General features: G+C 43.7%; 1 protein-coding gene across 1 annotated transcript; it reads right to left on the bottom strand.

Moving 5' to 3' along the window:
* Positions 1-399: 399 nt before the first annotated feature.
* Positions 400-18,642, bottom strand: rab11fip5a (RAB11 family interacting protein 5a (class I)). The gene is made up of 6 exons (XM_058077523.1): positions 18,065-18,642; positions 9,911-10,416; positions 9,153-9,654; positions 6,079-8,115; positions 2,768-2,897; positions 400-2,353 (listed from the first exon to the last, which is right to left on the bottom strand). Exons 1-6 carry the CDS (start codon positions 18,436-18,438, stop codon positions 2,096-2,098), a joined length of 3,807 nt encoding a protein of 1,268 aa, XP_057933506.1. The 5' UTR covers positions 18,439-18,642; the 3' UTR covers positions 400-2,095.
* Between the last annotated feature and the right edge of the window lie 3,795 nt (positions 18,643-22,437).

Below are 22,437 nucleotides of genomic sequence, written 5' to 3'. Positions count from 1 at the left end.
ATTTACGAGTTAGCGCGTTTGTTTGTATTACAGTATTGCAATAGAATGGGACATATGTTTTTTAAAAAGATAATCTTGGAAGCTGCTGCGGTACAGGAAGAGGAAACTATAGCTCTCTAGTGGAAGTTCAGGAAAAAATATTTATCGGCCAAATTTGACATTGTGTGTAAAAGTGTCTTTCAGTACCTTGAAAAGTGCTATACGAATAAACTGTATTATTATTGTTGTTATTGTTGAAATACAGTATGATTATAGCTATACTTTCATAGTACAAACCTTCATCACCATTTAAGAAGTAACCCCAAGGCTGTTTCTGCAGAAAATAATGCACCGTGTCATGCAAACCTCAAGAACAGGAGCAAGATAAACAAAAATACAAGGAAGATTGAGAGCCAAACATACGGTGAGGAAGAAACACTAAACATTCTTTATTAAATATACAAAATTTGTGAAACAGAATTGCATCACGGATTGTAAACGTTCCCTTTCCGAGGCCTGCAGCGCCCACAACAACAAAAATACATTCGGGTTGAATAAAAAGCTTGAAAATGGAAGACATGGAAGTATTCATTGGTAAGTGCAGAGTCACATGTATGCATCACGTCTCTACAGTCTACTCATGGTGATCACACAGCAGAACCGAGAGAACAGTCGAGCGACCGGGAAGTGCAGTGAAGTACATCTACTATCAGTAGGCGGATACAGTCGAGTCACATTGTAATGAATAAGTGCAAGGACACCCACAAAAGCTGTTCAAGAGTGGCATCAGAGCAAAATACTTTGTATTGCTGCTTTTCTTTAATTTTACAATGAACGGCCATCTTTGCTCGCTCTCCAATGCTATGCATACATGTTATTGTTGTGCAGTGATCTAAACAATATCAGTAACAGGAAAAACAATTGGCATTTAAGAGGAAGTGCACGATTTAAAGAAAAGTGACCAGTTAAAGAAAAATTAAGGCGCATTTGGCATTTCAGTCTACGCTTAACTGTGTTGTACACACCCTGAAGCGGTTGGCGGCGTGTGTGCTCCAGTAGAAGTGCGGGCGGCGTCACCAAGCAAGGGCAGTCAAGCATGTTTTTTTGTTTTTTTTCTAAAGCTGTGACGGCAAGTACAGAGTGATGATGTCGTCAGCCAGTCGCCGGCGCGGCTCACATGCCCACAAACCAAACCACAACCAAAAAAGAAGGAATACCCCGAAGAGCGAAAGAACCAGTCCATTTGTGAGCTAGCATCGGCCTTCAAATGATGACTATGCATAACTTGCAGAAAAACTAGCCCGGGTATGAGAGTTGTGACACGTCTCAACGCACACTTTCAGATTTTAGACTCTTGCCTAGCATGGGGGCATTTTTCGTAAACATAATTTCATATTAAAAACAGACGGGCAATCCAATTGGAAATTGAGTTGCATAACATAATTAATCTGAACGTTAATAAGACTGGCTAGCATAGTGCTCTTTTTGTTAATTCGCCCATGGGGCAGTTATGATTAAGCCCTACGAATTCTGCCTAGCAACAAGCGGCAGAACAAATGTGACCAGGGAAACGAATCTGAGCAATCCACGTTGCTGCTACCACTACGATTTTCTTCTGGTTGTGAAGTTTTATAATAACTCGCATTGCAGGTTTGTTTATTTTTTTCCCCGATAAAAACACTGCTGTTCCCATTCCTTTTTTGACGTCACTGATGCTAACATTTATTGCCTTCAGTTCTTTGGTCGGTGACGTGTCATCGCATCCCTTTTTAGTCTATATGTCGATGCCGCACTCTCTGTCTAGGACCGTACGATGGTTCAACTCATTTAGAATCAAGTGGTGAAAATGACAACGCGAGTCAAAAAGGTCAACTTAAAACATCTGTCACATCTCGGCAAGCTTAAAACCAATTCGGTGACCTGAAAGCAACCTGAGGACCGGCTAGTACATTCCTGAAGACCACACCCTTCTAGCACGACGAGTAAACGCCTCAGCATCTCTCAGTGCCTAAATATTCGTATCAAAAAGGACAGCATAGCAGTGAAAAGACTAAAAAGCGGTTTTGCGGAGGATAGCGCCAACCCTCACTCCATCCACCCCTCCCAAAGCGTGCCGTCATTTCAACTTGGAGCGCACTTGCAGAAGAGTGGGCTTCTGCTCCATGATGCGCACCAGCAGTGTGTCAATGTAGTCCTCCAGATCTCGAACCTGCGGCTTCAGCCTCCTCAGCTCCACCTCCCGCTTGGCAAGCAGAGCCTTCTGCTGCTGAAACTCCGCCTTTTTCCTTTCGAGCTCCGCCTCCCGCTGCACCAGGAGCCCGATCAGCTCGCTGTGGGTCAGGTGGTAGTAGGAACCGGCGCCCTCTGTCAGAGGCTGAAGATAAACAAGGCGTGGAGGGGAGGGATTTTATGTATATACAAAGAAAAAATGCAGACAAAATTACATTTCTACTACATTTCTACAATGTTACCTTGCTCCTCATTAGGCTAGTCTTGTGTACTCTGTGTGCATGCTACCGGCCCCGCCTCCACCCACCGAGACAAAGACACTATATGACTGACAACTCTCCCCTTGTCATGTTTTAATCTCACGAGATCTTGTGATACCCCTTATACGCGGTTCTACAGATGCGGGTCGCCGACCCCTGGTCTGTAGTGTCCTAAATTGACAATGATCGCACACAGTTTGGGCAGAAGATACCAACCCAGAGTATAAAAACCGACACATTTAGGGCAATAACTTTCATCGAAAACCATGGCTCCACTGTAAAAAGGAAATGAATTCTACCTTCTTCCTATCTGCCTCCTGCTCGATGGGCTGGCTGCTCCTCCCGGGATGGATGGTAGATTTGAGTTTCTCCAGGACCGAGCGACCTTCAGCGAGCGTGCCGGTGCTGAGGGGCTTCACCAGGTGGGGGCTGCACATGAACAACAACAACAAAAACAGGCAGCTTTACTGCAGGGACACTGTCGGCATACGTGGGGGCCCGGTGTGGGTGACATCTAGAAAAAACACCTTAGAGGGGGTTTGACACAGACCCACCAGAAACACATATACAGACAGTGTAATATGCATGCCAGGGCAGTCGGTGGCCAAAACAAAATACCTTTTTATTGAGTGTGTCACAATATATGAACATTGCAATGTAGCATATTATTAACTCCATGATTGTATCATGTAATGAGTCACCAGGGAAATTAATTATTGCATGAACTATGTAGATTAATTTAGTTTTAGCTTTGCGGTGGCTATGACGTTGAGAGATGAAATTAAGAATGATGGCTGCCCTGATTGACAAGGGGTGAGAAAAACAGTCAATTGATGACAGCTTGTCACAGTCTAAACCAGGGGTCGGGAACCTTTTTGGCTAAGAGAGCCATGAAGGCCAGATATTTTAAAATGTGTATCTGTGAGAGCCATATACATTTTTTTAAACATTGAATGCAATAAAATGTGTGCATTTTTATGTAAGACCAACAGTTTTAGATATAATGGGCTCTAATTACGTAGACCAGGCACACTACCCCACGCCAATGGGGTGTGGCCAGCATACTTTCGTGAGCAGCGCAGTGTCCAATAATAAATCAAATACTTGCTGCCATTAATGCAACTTCTGCTGCTGCATGGTTTTGCACCGTACTCCGTACACATATTTCATTCTTTTGGCCATCTTCGTCAGAAGGCTTGGTTCTGCAGCTTTAGCTAGGTGACTATTTGACTAAGGAGGAAAGTTTGCATTTACATGTTGACATCTTAATGACCGAGGTAGACTACCGCATTACCCAGTAATAATCGAGTTTTGGTGTTTGACCTGGAAAATATCATCAGGAAAGATGGATATGGTTGGCCGTATTGCAGTAGAAAAGAGATGGACGGATTAAAATGCATAAGAAAGTTGTTGATTATTTTTAACAGTCATTTCTGTGATGTTTACTTTAAAATGTTAGCAAAAATACATTTTTATTGTGGTAAGAAACGCTTGAGAGCCAGATAGTGTCATCAAAAGAGCCCTACCTGGCTCCCGAGCCATAGGTTCCCTACCTCTGGTCTAAACCTATCGATGCCTGCCTGTGTGATCGCTCACGTGTCAACCGCATTCAATCGCCTTTTCTACGATATTACCTTCTTCTGTCGCTCCGACGGCAGTTAAGTGTCACTTAACTTAACCTTGCTTTTTGATTTTGAGTAGCTCACCAAAGAATATTTGTTTCAACTATTAGTGTTTTCTATAACTCTTCAATTCAGACATTATGCCTGGATTTAATGACCACTAAATAATAATAGACAATATTATATATATAAAATATTTATTTATTAAAAACATTTTATAAAAAATTTATTATATATATAAAATATTTATTTATTAAAAAATGTAATAAAAATGTAATATATATATATATATATATTAAATATTTATTTATTAAATATATTTTATAAAAAATTTATTATATATACAGGGCTCAACAATAACGATGTAGCGATGGCCCGGGGCAAGTTAAAACAAAATTGGGGCAAGTAAATCCAATCAGTGATATTCCGGTCGGGCAAGTGCACTTTGGCATGCCGTACTGCCAAGAGTTTTTTTTAAAAGCGGTTCTTGTTGGGTGTTGGTAAAACACGGACTGCATAATTCCGATGGTAATTTGTAAACCAATCCTTGCAAATCTTGAAATGGACCAATCAGAATCGTTTATTTAGTATTGTAGTATTGGATTTTTCTCACCTTTGATTCACAAATTATTGTTTGACCGTTGAGCGTTTTTTTTTTGGATTCAAAACACTTTACTAGTACACAAATGTGTCTATTCAATAATGTTTCATTGTGGTGCACAACTTATAAATATCACTGCTTACTACGACTACCATGTGTAAGGTAGTATGGCATGCCATGTTAACATACATCTATTTTTCAGACATTCCTCAAATACAATGCATCAGTACTATTATCTGATGAATTATCAGCATATATTGATATATATGATATCATTATAGCAGTCTTTTCATTTTACATGGGGCAAGTTGGGGCAAGTAGTTCTCACCTTAAGGATTCCCCATGGGCAAGTCATTTTTGTTTTTAATGTAGAGCCCTGACATATTAAATAATAATAAAGACAACGAGCACAATGTGGAGATGTGCTTAGTAAATAAAGTACAATACAAAAAACACATGGAGCTCTCCTATTCTTTCTTTTGGTCAAAGTAGCAAAGTAGCAATAGTGCTAGAAGATGTCATAAACATATCATAAACCTACACACTGAATTTATACTCTTATTTTTCATTCAAGTTTGTGTCAAATCAAAGGCAATAAACCCCACGATTTTAGAGCCCTGTATTAAATTTGACAACGTATTTATCATCCATACAGTGCTTGGTGTGACACAATGAAATGAAAACCAGGTTAAATGTCTGTTAAACGTACGCATGCGTGTATGTAAAAAGAGCTAAATGTGCTTGCACTGCTAAGATGTTTCATTTCCTGTGCAATCGGCGTCATAGTTCAGCATTTTGGGCTGACACCGGCATAAAAGCTCACCTTCAAAGAGGTGAAAAGACTCCTTCCTGAAAAGCTGAAATGAACCTGAAGTGGTTTTACAGTAATTGCGTGCCTTTATGCAAACATGTAGAATTGTGTTAAGTATGTTATTGCCCCCACGGGTGAAAAGGAAACGCTATCAGTGACACAACAACACCTTTTTTCCCTCTTTCTGCTTGAGATTTTGGGGGGGAAGTGTGAGAACACTAACAGGAACTGGGAAGAAAGGGTGTGGGTGTAGGGTGAAGGAGGGGGTTGCGGTAGGAGTCAGGGAAAATAATAACTGCTAATTGGCCTGAGGCAGTGTTTCCCCTGGCATTACCACAGAGACAGGACACACACAGGACACCTACTGAGGAAGTCCCGGCAGGATTAGTACGTGTGTGTTAACCGAGTGCTAAAAAAAGAAGGTCGCACCACAACAGAGGATCCCCTTCGGAGTCGGCGGCACAGAGGACAAGCAGGTGGAAAGCAGGGCCGATCGAAGGAGAGGAAAGAAAAGTCCCCAAGATGGAGGGCAGGAAAAAGTTCTTCCTCCTCCCCAATGAGCATGCGCGACCTCACCTGTTCTTCTGACGAGCGGCGTGCTGCTGCCGTTCCTGCACCTCCTGAGATTTTGGCTTTGCAGGGGCGGGCGAGTCCAGCACGCTGGGTGGCGAGGCGGCGTCAGAAAAAGAAGACAGGAAAGATGGGAAGCAGCTACTTTGAGGAGGTAGAGGAGTAGCGGAGGAGGTCAAAAGGGAGGGGAGATCAAGATCACACTGGGAGGAGAAAGATAGTGGGAGGAGCTTGTCCAAGGCGGTCGCGAGTGTTCCCTCGGACTGGGAGCGGTGCAACGTGGGAAGCGGTGGCAGGGGGTTCTTCAAAAACGTATCATCTCGAAGGGCGCAGTGAGCCCCCTCGCTGGGGGTTAGATTCAAGTCTGTTGGAGTCCCAAGAAGAACTTGCAATCTCTGGTCACCATTTGCAGTAAAACCTGGCTCACGTGTACTTTTTATGTCCTCCATGACCAGAGACTCTGTAAACCACTCAGTTTGGTTCTTTGGTCCATTAGTAGAACCTTCTGGGCTCGGAAGCTCTCCAGACTCTTCACAGAAGGTGGCGTTCTCAGCGTCTAGCATCTCAGTCAATTCTAACATGGTAGAACACTCAGGGGATTGTTGAGACCGGCAACTTTGGTAGTCCAGCGAGTCAGCGCTCACGTTGAGTCTGCTACTCTGGTCAAACGTCTGCCAGTTGACAGCAAGGAGATCCCCAAAAAGCCCGACGGGTCCATGTCCTCCCATGTCCTCAAAGGGTAAGGACTTCCCCGCATCTGGAGACGAGGTGATGATGGCGAAAGATGGCGGAGAGGAGCACGCTTCATCACCGGCACATGAAAACTCCTCCAGGGATCCACTGGAATCCCCTTTGCATTGCTCTTCAAGCTCCTGGTTAGAGTGTGGAGAGCTGTTGGGCTTTGGTTGCAGGACCTTGTTTGCTGGGGTTTGTACGGGGACGCCTCCTGGTGACCAGTCTTCCTTCACAGAGTCCCGTTGGCTCTGAATCACAATTTTCTGGGCTGCACCAGTTAAGAGATCCTGTCCGGAGCTGCGATCCTTTGAACTGATAACTGATTCAGACAAGATCTCCAAGCTGGGAATGCTACTTTCACACTTCTGCGGCTCGGTATCATCTGCGGAATGAGCTGAGAACATGTCTGACGCTGCATTCGAAGAAAGACAGGAGAGGAGGTCCTCGTCAACAGAACTGCCTAAATCCGAGGAACCTGCAGGATCCGCTAAACAGGAAGTGTGACAGGCTGCGGGATGATCGCTAGTTAAGATATTTGTATTAGCTATGCTGTTAGCTTGATGTGCTTCAGGTTGAGGGTATGATGTTGGAGAGATAACCAACGTGCTGAACATTTTGTTGTGCCACTCAAAGCCTGCATCCTCAGGGATCGGGTCCAGACAGTGGACAATAACACCGGAAGCTTTAGGATTGATTCCGTCCTTCGTCCCTTTCTCACTACCGTTCTCCTGACAAGCACTGGTGAAGCTCAAGCTCTCACATGTTTGGTCAGCTGTGGTCTGGTCTTTGGGAACCAGCAGCCTTAAGGATGCAAACGCTTGGAAGGATTCGTCCCACGCTGGGTCGGGTTCCTGATCCTCAGCGGGTGTAAAGGGGTTGGGGGCCTTTTTGCTTAAAGCCTCTCCCGTGGAAATAGAAACAGAAGATGACACGTTGAACATGCAAGTGATAAAGTCCTCGGAACTTGGACTGTCACAGGACTGGGCTGGGTTAAGGCTACCTGACTGGGGAAAGAGTTGTGCTATGGGCGGCCGGGAACTGGAGAGGAACGGTAGAGGAGGTAGCGAGGCCTTTAGTGGTGGAGTCGCCAAGTCTTCATAGAAAGGGTTGTGCTGGACAAATGACAGAAAAGGGTTGCCGGGTGACATGGTGGGCGTCGTCGGCTGTGAGCGACAGAAGGGGTTTGAGTGCTGCGGAGGGGAAAGCGGAAAAAGAGGAGCTGAAAGGGGAAGCGGGGGGTGGTGTTTAGTCGGGAGGGGCGGAAAGGGTGTGTCAGTGTTGGGGTCTAGTATTGGGGACACCACCAGGCTGTGGAAACAAGTGAACAGGTTTGCTTTTTAGCTTTCATGCTAAATCTAGTTGACAGTGGATTCCCCGCATATTTGTAAACAAAACAATATGTGCTTGTGATCTCTGAAAATAGGCCATTTTAATTCACTCAAAATGTATTAAAATGTCATATTCATTCATTCATTTTCTACCGCTTTTCCTCACGAGGGTCGCGGCGCGGGGGTGCTGGAGCCTATCCCAGCTGTCTTCGGGCGAGAGGCGGGGAATATAGACAAACAACCATTCCCACTCACATTCATACCTATGGACAATTTGGAGTGGCTAATGAACCTAGCATGTTTTTGCAATGTGGGAGGAAACCGGAGTACCCGGAGAAAACCCACGCATGCACGGGGAGAACATGCAAACTCCACACAGAGATGGCCGAGGGTGGAATTGAACCCTAGTCTCCTAGCTGTGAGGTCTGCGCGCTAACCACTAGACCACCGTGCCGCCCTAAAATGTCATAATAAAGCATAAATTGTAAACCAACTACAGGCACAATAATAACATAATAATAGTCATCATCGTCGTCATAATAATAATAATAATAATAACATGGACTAAGTAAAGTAAAACCCACATTTATAATAATAATAATGAGTTTAATAATATAATAATTTATAATATGAGTTTAAAGGTGATTATAGGGGTGTTATTTCCTGTCTAGAGGGCTCTAATAATAGTACAATTGTATTTCCACAGGTTTTCTATGCTCCATTTATGAATACTGAATCTTCACAGAAATTAACATTCAATGCTAATACTACTTAGCTTTGCTTCTTCCTTCTCCTTTTCGGACATGCAGAATTGTGAAGTGTGTTGTGTAATGTGTTCAATGTGATTGTGTGCATGTTGAAGATGAATTAAACCACAATAAAAATATTTTTCATGCAACCATGATTAAAGAACGTCTTAAAGAGAATGTGTAGAAATGAATAGCACAACATTTATGGGTGATTGTGATGATGTCTGACACGGAATATGCACACGCTATGACTCTGTGTTCATCTCACCTCGGTTTGCAGTGTAACTCCTTGGATCCAAACCAGTCTTTGTGTTTCCCTTCAGCGGCTGTGCTGTGTTCAGGCCCGTCCCGGGTCCGACCCCCCGCGGTCTCGCTCCTTCCGTTGGGAAGCAAGTTCTTCCTTTCCAAGTCTTCTTCCCCTCCCAGCGCAGGGCAGTTTTTTTCCAGGGCTGCAGCTATCGCCGCCGTCTCCTCCTCGCCAGCCTTATCAAAAGACCAGCGGCGTCCGTCTCCAACCGTGCCGTGCAGAAGGTCCGTGGAGGCTCTTGGATGGAGGTTCTGTAAAGACACGGAGAGAGGCAAAGTCTTCTGCAGATGTCCCAGGCCGAGGGAACCTTCTGGATCTCCCGTGCCATGGTCCTGGGACTGGATGTTGTGCGTTCCGTTGACGCCCACAGTGAGCTGAGGCACTGCTATGGTGATTTCACTGAAGTCATCGCTAAAGTCACACCGGAGGGGAGACAACTTGGGAGATGTGTCGGCTGTGTGCTCTGCAGAGAAGACAAGCAAAAACAAGGTGAGGAAACACTGGATACGTTCAGGCCCGTGCCATAAGCGGTACAGAGTTCAGTTATTTTGGTACCCGAACATGTTGAAGATGGAAACACAGAAACCCGACCAAGCTGTACCGCTTGCACTAATATCGATGGAAGCCAAAACAAATTAAATCCACATAGAATCCAACTAACAGCAGGAAAGAGTTCCTAGTTACTGACAACAAAGAGCATCTCGATCTCCATCTGTCACCTGGGCTGTCAGCGGTCAGGTTGCTGCTGTTGCTCGGCGAGTTGGAGAGGTCAGAGACCACCACACTGATGCCCGCTGTGGGGCTGAGGCTGCCCCCTCGCGAGGACTCGCTGCTCTCCGATCCCAGCGACGTGCTGGAGCGCGTGTCAGACGACTTCCTCAGCTTCCCCCTCAGGAAGAACGTCCTCATTTTGCTCCGCCGCACCTCGCCGCCCTCGTCATCCTCGTAGTCCTCCTCCCCGCCGCCGTCGCTGGGCAGTCGCTGGCGCATGCGGTACAGCGAGCCGTAGCCGCCCGGCAGGACGGCAGAGGAGGAGTCTTCATCGCTGGACCTCCTCTTGCCCCTCATGCGCTCCTTCAGTTTGCTGAAGGTGGAGGCGCTCTTGTCCTTCATGACCAGGTCGTACATGCTGGCCGTCAGGTTGTTGCGCATGAACTGGATGCTGACTTGAATGTCACCTCGTTCTTTCTCCTTCTTCCCCGTCTTGGAATTCAGGCGGTACCACCTGTTGTAAAATACAGAGGTGAAGTTAGCTGGGCCTGAATTTGACCACAATTTGGGAGAAAATACTCCTCAGAACAGCCTAGTGCACATCTCCAAAACCTCAGGTCAAGCGAGCATAACGTGACACCAGGGCTCGACAATAACGATGCACGGATGGCCCGGGGTAAGTAAAAACAAAATTGGGGCAAGTAAATCCAATCAGTGATATTCCCGTCGGGAATGCACTTTGGCATGCCATACTGCCAAGAGTTTTTTTAAAAGCGGTTCTTGTTGGGTGTTGGTAAAACACGGACTGCGTAATTCCGGTGGTAATTTGCAAACCGATCCTTGCAAATCTTGAAATGGACCATTCAGAATCGTTTATTTAGACAACAGTCCGCGTTTTACCCACACCCGTTCTTGTTGGCGATCAACCAATCAGCGATGGTTTGACTAGGAAAACATCTATCATGGCGTCCCTGCCAACATGGTCTAATTCTTCAACAACTTGTGAAGGAAAAGAGCAAAAAGTGATGAACCAGTGCCCCCTAAACAAGTATTTTATTAGCGGCAGCAAATCAAATGATGGCACAGGTGAGTGAATCACATTGCTGTGACAATTTGAAGTGGTCACAATGAAACACCACCCACTAGATCCAATACCAAGTGCTGATTTTGCACAAGCTACAAAATCCAGCGCTTCCGTTTCTCTGTGGATTTTTATCACCTTTGCTTCACAAATTATTGTTTGACCATTGAGCATTTTTTTCTGGATTCAAAACACTTTACTAGTACACAAATGTGTCTATTCAATAATGTTTCATTGTGCGCACAACTTATAAAAGGCAAAGTGCCTAGAAGTCTCTTGACAATCCAGATTTCCATGCAACGTCATGATCTATGTAGGAAAACAACCACAAGAAATGATAATCATTTCATCTTTATTTGAGATTCTCATGTGATGCCACAAAAATGAGATGATATCATTATGGCAGTCTTTTCATTTTACATGGAGCAAGTTCGGGCAAGTAGTTCTCACCTTAAGGATTCCCCATGGGCAAGTCATTTTTGTTTTATATGTAGAGCCCTGGATAATTTTTTTAAAGAATAGGAAGGTGAATAAAGAAGAACATAGACTGGACTTTATGTGAGGTAAGCTGTGTCCTTCATCTCCAAACTCTTCCTCACTTGTTAGCAGAGTTAACACAGACTCGGTTACTATTAACTCGGGGTGTCACGAGACCAGGCGAGATTTTAACATTTCTGTTTGAGAGCAGTGCAATGAAAAAATTATGACAATTATGACAATTGACTAATTTCACTGCAACCATCGACTTACTCACTCCGTCGTTGTTCTATGTAATAGACACGCCGAGGTGCTGAAACAATACACTGTTTGAGCGCAGCGCAATTTTAAAATATTATAAATTATGACAACTAATTTCACTGCAACCATCGACTGACAAAAGGACTCACTCCGTTCATGCCGTTGTTCTATGGAATAGACACACCGAGGTGCTGAAACCAATACACTGTTTGAGCGCAGTGCAATGAAAAAATATTTGAAATTATGACAATTGACTAATTTCACTGCAACCATCGACTGACAAAAGGACTCACTCTGTTCATGCCGTTGTTCTACGGAATAGACACGCCGAGGTGCTGAAACCAATACACAGAGTGAACTCTCTTCCTGGCTGTTTGGAGGTGCGAGAAATCTTTCATCCCGCAAGATCTTGTGACCCCTCCCTCCCCCATTAACACTGCTTTTTACACTTGTCTGACAGTTCATGTAACGTGACCATAAAAAAAAAAATTCCATTTCCATTGTGAGAGAAATTGTTTCCCTGAAGTAAAATATTATATTTAGGTTTTTATTTTTTATAACAATAACCACACACAACAAAGTGTAGCATTGCAGTGCTAAAACCCGTGCAAAAAGTAAAGTCAGGCTGTACTATTTTTTTGTGGCATAACTTTAAACTGGGTCAGGCTGAAATGAATGAGTTTATTGTTAGCATGAGTGGGACTAATACATCCTCACTGAGCTCAACTGTGTGTGTGTGTGTGTGTGCGTGACCAGACATCCCATAACAACACCTTGGCCAGGCCTCATTGCACCCTCTGTAAGCAAGGACAATTAAGTGAGACAGGCATCACTTCAGTGTGGTATACAATGGTGACACTGACTGTGGAGCGCGGAGCCAAGAGGCTGACTAAATTATACTTCCTAGCTATTATATCCCTTTATAAATACAGAACTACTTCATTGTTTGGCTGGTTAGAGTATAAAAACAGTACAGTCTTTCCCATACATATATTTGTAGCCGGCCCACCACAAACAAATTTGGACCGCCACATATAGATTTGGCATTTGTTGTGTTTTTTTTGGTGCTTGTTTCCCAGTGCTCACAAATAGATTACATGTGTAGCTTGCGTTACGACTCCCTACAGTAGATGGCAACCTAGCTTCTAATAGTTTCTTGTAAAACTGTCATTATTCTCTGTAAAATATGTTTTTTTGTTCGTGTTTTTGGGTGTCACGGATGGGAAAAATTTCCCAGTTTTCGTTCATTACGTTTTTAAATTAATACTACTACTACTACTACTACTAATATAACAACTATAACAACTAATATAACATATATATATTATAATAATAATTACTATTATAATAATTATAATTATAATAATGACAATTATTATTATTATTATATATGATAGTTGTTATATTTTTATGATAATAATAATTATTGTTATTATAAAAATATAATAACTATTATTATAATAATTATAATCATTAATTAATAATAATAATTCTCACGAGGGCTGCGGGGGGTGCTGGAGCCTGGGATAGGCTGTCTTGGGGCAAGAAGGGGGGTCCACTCCGGACTGGTGGCCAGCCAATCACAGGGCACATATAGACAAACAACCATTTACACTCACATTCATACCTATGGACAATTTGGAGTGGCTAATTAACCTAGCATGTTTTTGGAATGTGGGAGGAAACCAGAGTACCCGGAGAAAACCCACGTAAGCATGGGGAGGACATGCAAACTCCACACAAAGATGTGCGAGATGTGGTGGGATTGAACTCGGGTCTCCTCGCTGTGAGGTATGCGCACTAACCACTCATACACAGTAATTAATAATAAAACCCTGGCGTGACTGTAATTCTAGTGTAAGCCCGATAACTGCAAACTCTGCATTATCTGGAGGTGTCCCAATACTTCTGTCATCTTGCAGACTGCACAAGACAAGGGTCAGGCGGGACCAGGTCTTAGAAAGAAAGCCATGAATCAGTCAGTTGAATCAGTGCAAAGACCGCTGGCTCAGTGGAAAAAGCCCCCACTTTGAGACGTGTGCTTCTGACACGAAGGACGTTATCAGTGCAGACGCACCAGCAAAACCGAAACACCTGCTTTTATTTTTAGGACTTCCGGGGTGGTGGTGGTGCAGGACCACATTGCACGTCAACCACTGAAGCAGAGAACCAACGGCGAGTTCACGCCACAACATGTTCTCCTCAGTTCCACCTCCACACTTCATCAAGAACATTCACATTCATACCAAGTCATTATCAATGACAAATCTATCAATTGCAATAAACTGGAAAAACTCCGCCTCATAAAGTAGGCCTGCCATGATAATCAATAAATCAATCGGTAAATGGTTTACAGCGCCTCACATAGGTGTGCCTTGTGTATTACATAGTTTTCATAGAAACCACATGGAAAATCCAAGGAACGTCCCGTGCAGACAGGGCAATAACGATATTCTTCCTCAGGCACGCACTGTGTCCATCCACCCAACGTGATGCACACGGTTCTTTGTTGTGCTGCGTGTGGTGCGTATTCTTCCGTCGGCACATGCTGTAATTCATTCTCCAGCGAGTCTCATGTTTAAAATGATACTTTATTAATTTGTGACATTGATTTTTTTTAAATTTTCAAATTGCTCATATGCTCCTTATTCCAAGTATTTTAAAGTACTATTTTGAAAATGTCATCTTTGCAGCAAGAGATTTTAACGGTAGTTAAGCCTTCAAAAGAAGATATTTTGTCTTTTTTTTGTTAAATGTATCCGTACAGTACATTCATTCATTCATTCATTTTCTACCGCTTTTTCCTCACAAGGGTCGTGGGGGTGCTGGAGCCTATCCCAGCTGTCTTTGGGCGAGAGGCGGGGTACACCCTGGACTGGTGGCCAGCCAATCACAGGGCACATATAGACAAACAACCATTCACACTCACATTCATACCTATGGACAATTTGGAGTCGCCAATTAATCTAGCAAGTTTTTGGAATGTGGGAGGAAACCGGAGTACCCGGAGAAAACCCACGCATGCACGGGGAGAACATGCAAACTCCACACAGAGATGGCCAAGGGTGGAATTGAACCCTGGTCTCCTAGCTGTGAGGTCTGCGCGCTAACCACTCGACCGCCGTGCCGCCCCCATACAGTACAATACAGTATATTGGTTATTTTGATTATGGTATCAGTATGAACCCCCTAAAATCAATATCAGTTGGGCCTTACAAAATAGCAAATTATACAATATGAAATGTACCACTGGAGACTGCTACGCAATCTTCATTTTGACCTCACTGTCTTCCCTAAACACACACACACACACACACACACACACACACACTGAAGAACGCCAGTGAAAACAATTAGCCACACTGAAGTGGAGTCAGTGGACGGACACTGGAATGCCGACACTATTTTTTTACAGCCAGACAAGAGCAACAAACACCTTCTGGCAAGACTGGATGAACGGCTACAAAAAGATTTTCCACATTTTTTGGACTTCTAAGCACGGATGAACTCAACTGCAGTAAGCCGCTGAGCCTGTGGAGGCATGGAAGGAAGTATGTGATTGTTGAGAAGGCTCAGGAGGTCTTCAGCCTCAAGTGGTTCTTGGGTGTGGACTCAAGTTTCACATCAGGACTCCAACAATAGTATCGCACGTCAACTCCCTTCAGCCAAGGTGGGGTTCACATTCCCAACGCAGCGGTGGACAGAAACCTTTAGGAAACTCCAACTTTCCATCAGAGTCTTCAATCCTGAACGTGGAATTCAAACATACGCTGGTAAACTGAATGTTCTTTCCACATGAATGTGTACCGTAGGAGTACAAACCTCAGGCCTAAAAACAGCAACTGCAGCACAGACAAAAGAAGCAGTAGGCTGCGTTCGCTGACCTGAAAAAGCCTCAGCCCACTGAAAACTCCACAAGTACGTCCACCACGCCTCTTTTGTATACGTGGGAGTTACGTTTTCCACAAACTATCCGGAGCATCTGCTTCCCCATCTTGTAAAAACAGGAAATCAAACCCTCCACCCAATCCCAATATGACATTGCTACCAGACTAACACTTTCTACAAGCTGCGGCTGCTGCTGGGTCAGTTCCTTGAAAGAACTCTGACATGAGGTGACGGTTCGACTCAGTTTTTGGTTTGAACAACCAAAATTCAAAAGCATGATTGCTAGTATGTTCAGCACAATAAAGCTCCACAAGGCAACAATGTAGCCATGCAAGCTGGTGTAGTAACAGTATTTCCCATACATTCATTTATTTATTTATTGGTGGCCGCCCACCAATAGATTTGGACCGCTAGGAATTAATGTTGGGCGATATTGGCCTTCGCATATATGACGATACTTTTGGGATGTATCACGATACAACAATATAAAATGACATAAAACATAAATTCAGAGTCTTGCATAAAAAGCTGCAACCCTTAAATCATATAATGAAATACAGTTGTCTCAGATTGTATTACTGGTTATCCTCACTGGGGTCGCGGGTATGCTGGAGCCTATCCCAGCGGGGTACACCCTAGACAGGAGGTCAGCCAATGGCAGGGCATTGGCAGGGCAATCGAAACGGGGCAAAATAAAGTATAGTTGACACCGCCAATATATCTCACCAGACATTCATGTCATGTCACATTACTGTGTGTTTTATAGTCCGATAAGATAGAATAAAGATATCCCAATTCTATTAATAACGTAGTAACATATATTATATATTACTATTATATATTACTACATATATATATATATATACATATATATAAATAGTTTTAAAAGAGTTGTAATCATACATAAAAATATAATGCTGTCTAATGGACAATATTCATATTTATTTTCTCCATCCATCCATTTTGCATGCCGCTTGCCCTCATAGGGTTGCAGTGATATGCTGGAGCCTATCCCAGCTGTCTTCGGGCGAGAGGCGAGGTACACCCTGGACTGGTGGCCAGCCAATCACAGGGCACATATAGACAAACAACCATTCACACTCACATTCATACCTATGGACAATTTGGAGTGGCCAATTAACCTAGCATGTTTTTGGAATGTGGGAGGAAAACCCACGCATGCACGGGGAGAACATGCAAACGCCACACAGAGATGGCCATGGGTGGGATTGAACCCTGGTCTCCTAGCTGTGAGGTCTGCGCGCTAACCACTCGACCGCCATGCCGCCCCTCACCTGACATCTGCTTGTTTTTTTCATGCATTGCACTCCTGTAAAAGGATGCAAACAAAACAATCTCTGCAGTAAAAGAGCAAACTCCAATGTATCCCGGGTCTATACACATGTAACTAGAAATGCATGCATGTAGATGAGCACAGTGTACCACACTGAGCATCCTGCAGCTGTTAATGCTACTCTATATGTACCTTTAAAAACCAGCCAGTTCCAATAATTGCAACAGCGAAAAACTGAAACTCAACTGAAATGAGAACGTGCTGACCAGTTTGTGCCCAGGCGACGAGTTATTATGTCATAGTCCTGAACTTAAAGCAAAACTGAGATGCCTTCCCAATCTCAGGGCTGGTTTGTGAGGTCACACTCTTATGTAACACACGCTAGGCTGTCCATTAGGCTCCAGCCTGCAGCTGCACACTCATGGCAGACATTTTTATGGATCACAGAGAGAATCACACGCAAGCACTACTCAGCAGATGGAAGGTCAGACTAAAAAAAACAAGTGCTGGGTGTTTTCTGGACACAACGACATCCTTCAAACTGTGTTTTTGTAGACTTGAGAATGCCTTCAAATTCGTTTTATGGATGATGTGAAGTTGCAGGAAACATGAATCGAACAATGCACTGTCCTAAAACAGATAAATATAACAATAAACAACATAATCTAATATTTATAATATTATAATATAACATTTATAATATAACAGCACGTTAGCTACCGACCAGTGGCATACCACAATACCACAGTCAAGCTGGTGGGCAAAACAACATTTTAGAAATACCTTAGAGACCATGAAACTGTTAGATAATCCCTAGAATTGGGACAGGCGGACCATAATCCCACCAGACAAGCCTCAGATGCTCAGACAACAGCAGCTTGACCAAGAGAACAACACAAACAAGTGAGATTGACTGTTCTAGAAGGTAGGTTCTAGAAGGTTCCCCAGTCAAGATGTGTGTACGGGGTCGGGGTGTGTGTGTCTGCAGGGCCCCGAAGCAGCAGCACCGTCTGTTTACATCCCACAACAAAGTGTTAGAACATAACCAAAGTGGATAAGGAACCGTGATGCGTTCAGTGAACATGGAAAAAGTGGCCATTCACATGAAGCTACATGACACGCTCGCACGCATACAACTCACACGGACACGATGATACCTACTGGTTTTTGACGCCTCTGCTCTCCTGGAAGACCTTATCCAGCTGGATGAGAGCCTGGCCCAGGAACACGTCAAGGCCAATGAGTGCGCGGTGCATGACGGTGAGGACGAGCTCGCTGCTCCCCGCCGGCTGGCCGGTCCGCCCGCCGCCTTCCATCAGCACGCCGGGCAGCAGCTCGAAGGAGCACTCCTCTCGCCACTCCGGCTCGGTGGTCTTCTCCACCACGCACGTCGAGTACTTCTCCTTGCCGAACTGGATGACGGTGTAGACGTCGCTGGTGCCGTGCTTGCCCTTGCCCCGCAGTCCCCTGCCTCTCAGCACCGTCACCTGGACGTGTGTCGGGACCCATCTCTGCTCCTCGTTCGGCGAGGACATGTCCCTGTCGCTCCCGATGCAGACGCACCGCGACGGGGCGGTGGAGGTGGCGGCGTGTACCCCCTCCTCCTCCTCCTCCGCCACCAGCCTCACATTCGTGTAGAGTCGCCGCGCCTAGCTGCTCGCCTCTCTGCGGCGTCTTTGCCTCGCTCCTCTCCCGCCCGAGTGGGCCTCTCTGCGGGCAGCGACGTCACACCTCCATCCGCCCTCTCCTGCAGGACGCGGAAGTGGAACGGCGGCGACGGCGGCACATGTGCACCCGCTGGACGCTATATTAGGTACACCGGCTTGCCGCATCCCATCCACTTCTTCCTTTTGGAAAGAAGTCTGTTATTTAACACTATGTTTAATTTTTGTGGTTGTACAGCATCACACTTTTCCCTCATATTTTACCATGAGAGGGTCAAAGGTGCCCCGCCATGCAGTTGTACACCCTTGCAAACTACAACCACAATAACAAACATACTGTTAAATCATCTTTACCAATACAGAGATACAGTATTTACTGTATATACCGTGTCTTGGGCAAGTAAACAAGTAACATTACTGGAATGACCCTTAGGGGTATTATGTGTTATGTGTTGTATTTGCGCATGTGTTGCAATGGAGAGATATGTTCCCGGGTTGGGACGGAAAAGGGGTGACGGACAGGAAGTGAGGCAGAACCCACATATTAGGGAGTTATAGGCGTGGGTTACAGCCGCTACAGTAGCCCTTGTTAGGGATAATTGTTTTTGGACCTTAATAAAAAAAAAACGTCTGTTGTTCCGCCCGCCTAGTCTGGTCTTTGGCTGAGCGTGTTACATTACTATTGCATTATTACTATTACTATTACTATTACATTACTATTGGCCCATCTATTTAACATTTGTATTTAGAAATCCGTAAACTGAGACAGGCTGACTAGAAATAAACCAAATATTCTTTCAAAGATATTGACTTTTTGCCGTCTTCAAAGTAAAATAAATACACCTTCTGGAGTGGAACACATTACGTTCTGCTAAGTGAGTTAGACACACACTTCTTTGTTCCATTACACAGTACTCGCTGATATAGTTCATCTTCAAACAGCTAAAATAATGCATAAGGCGAAAAACAACCAATTAGCTAAAAATGTCATCCAATACTTCTCTACAAGAGAGGAGAAATATGATCTCAGGGAAGAAGTACATTTGAAACACTTCTATGCTAGGACTACGTTATGCTAGCCATAGCATTTCAGTATGTGGAATCAAACTATGGGATGGATTGAGTAAGGACCTCGAACAATGCATGAGCCGATGAGCCAATTCAAGAAACAATACAAGCAGTTTGCTAAATACAAGGATGAAGAGTCTTGAACCAGTCATGATGTGCTATATATATCACTATATTGACACGCACTATGGTACCCATTATGGCATTGGATGCTCATATCACCTTGTACTTCGGTACGTGACAAAAATACATTATTAAAAAAAAAACAAACTGTATTATGGAAAGCAGGAAGTGAACAAATGTAACAGTTAGTGATTGTAAAAGTACCAGATGGAGGGGTAGGATTTAATAAGCTTTGCTTCTTCCTACTCCTTTTGGACATGTGGAACTGGGAACTTATTATGGGATGCACTCAATTGTAATCTGATGCATGTTCAAATGAAATTAAATCATTACCACTACAGTTCTGGTTGTGCAGTTACTCAGTCAGCTAAAATGTTTGTATTTTCCATTTTCTAAAAATTGTTCATGTGTACTGAACATATTTCTTTCTGCTTTTCTTGATTGACAGTGTCAATGACTGACCCACTGTGCCAACACTGCACCACAATGCAACAATTTGAATGGGAAATGAGTCATGTGCCGGAAATGGCTGACAACTTCCTATCACAGCAGAGACGTAAGTTGAATACCTTTTTAACATCATGCATGCACTGTAAATATGAAATATGTCCTCAAGGCTTAGCTACTACATCATGTGACACTTTTGGGGGAATTTTTCGCTAGCCGGCGAGTAGCTAGCTAGCCGGCGAGTAGCTAGCTTGGTGTGGGAAGGTATCAATACGCCTGTAATGTAGTTCCATCTGCGCTGTATTTACCTCACATTACATTATTTCCCTTTACATTCTTAGCTAAGTCTTTTTAGCTGCTTTTATACCTGTAAGCGTTGACATCAAGACATTTTAATACCGTAGTGGTAATGTTTGTAGGCCTACTGTTTGTTGTCATAGGGCCACTAAGGCTATATTGTGTATAAGCTAGCAAAACCAATTGAAAACAATGGTGGCAGCATTTCACAGTATTGTATCTTGTAGCTTTGTAGCTATGCTAGGCTAACGTTATGAGTGACATCACCTGGTTCTCATTAGCATATTGCTTTTGTCTGGTTGTCATGGAGACAGTAGCATGACTACACAGGCTTTTTCTTTGGGAACTTTTTGCTTTCATGATGGCGGTTGATGGTTATCCAAGCAACGATGCTTGAGGCAGCGGAGGTCAAAGGTTATATCAGAACATGTTTGTTGCAGCATTATTGCCACCAAAATTCTGAGGTAGTTCTTTGCAGTGGCAGGAAGTGTAATTTTGTGGTTTTCAGTGAATCACAAGAAGCCAAGGTTCTTGTGGCGGCTGAGGTTATGTTGGGACGTTTGAAAGCGCTTTACCAGTCGTGGCGTTTGTCAGGGATGATTGTTCAACATCAAAGCTGGAACCGTATTCATTTTGAGCGACATTGAGAGCAGCTGATGCTTGAAGGCACAGCTGTTGACGCTCGAGAGAGCATCGCTCGTCACCCGTCACGTTTCCAACATCATTTTTTGTGTGGCAGTTCACTCTCCCGTCAACCGTAACAAGTTAATGTGTGTTGACAGGAAGAGGCTGTTTTTGGCAGGGTGGGGATGAAGTCGGGAGCCTGGTTCTTGGCGGGTATTTTGACAAAAGCACTTGAGATGGTCCATTGAGGTTCATACTGACTAAACAGCGTCGCTCTTCAGGCCCCCAGAATAAGGACATTATCTGTTAATTGTTAGAAGCTAAATAGTGTATTATCCTTCCTTTTCGGTAACGGGTCGGTTTTGACCCATGTATTAAATCAGCTATAAAATACACTAAAAACAATAAGTTACCATCAAATTTGCTTCTCATGTCTTGGTTACCTTCTTAGGCTTCCTCATCCATGAAAATGTTGCTTTTAATACTTTTGGTGTGGGCATGTAGGCCTTTTTTGTCACTATACCCCTCCATTTCTATTTCCAAAAATGGTCAAATGAACTTCTAAAGAATCATATTAATAAATTGAAGGTTCTTTTGTTACCTGGCTATTACTGAGGGATATAGAACATATCTCTTAAATCAATTACTTTTATTTATTTTCTCATTTTAGTATTAATCACTAAAGAAACATATATGGTGTTTGGGTGAATTTTGACCCATATATATTCATGTCAAGAGAAGGTAGAAAAAGTGATTGTTTTCAGCAACAGAACTTTAGTATAAAGTGAAATGAAAAAGCAGAACAGGTCCAGATCTTGGTTCACTGTACTTCTTGCCATTCTTTCCATGATCCAAATTGTAAATGTGAAATCAGCCAATCAAATGAGTGAATTCCCCTCACACGTCTGGACCTTGTTTTTCTGCTGGTATACTGGAAAAGCGGTCAAAATGAGAATCCCCTGAAGCTTCCATGATGAGAAGAGGAGCTGGTTGTCATTGTGTTGGCTAATTGGACGCTTGTGACTTCAGTTGGGGTTCAAAATATTGCTTTATAGTCATATTATTATTATAACCGGGTCCAAACCGACCCTAACAATACAGTGGTCATAATTTCAACCAGACGAACTGGTTGAAAATACTACTAAAAAATATTTTTTTGGTTTTATTTTGTTGAAATAGAGTTTCCTGACAAAGTCAAAAAGCCTTGATGCAATAAACAAATGTTATGGGATTCTTTTTATGCATTAAAATGTAAAACGGGTCGGTGCCGACCCTAACACAAGAGGAGGGTTAATATTATGAGTGCTTAAC

The sequence above is a fragment of the Doryrhamphus excisus genome, chromosome 7 (genome assembly GCF_030265055.1).
Source record: "Doryrhamphus excisus isolate RoL2022-K1 chromosome 7, RoL_Dexc_1.0, whole genome shotgun sequence".
Lineage (NCBI taxonomy): Eukaryota > Metazoa > Chordata > Actinopteri > Syngnathiformes > Syngnathidae > Doryrhamphus > Doryrhamphus excisus.
This window is presented reverse-complemented; position numbering and strand designations above follow the sequence as displayed.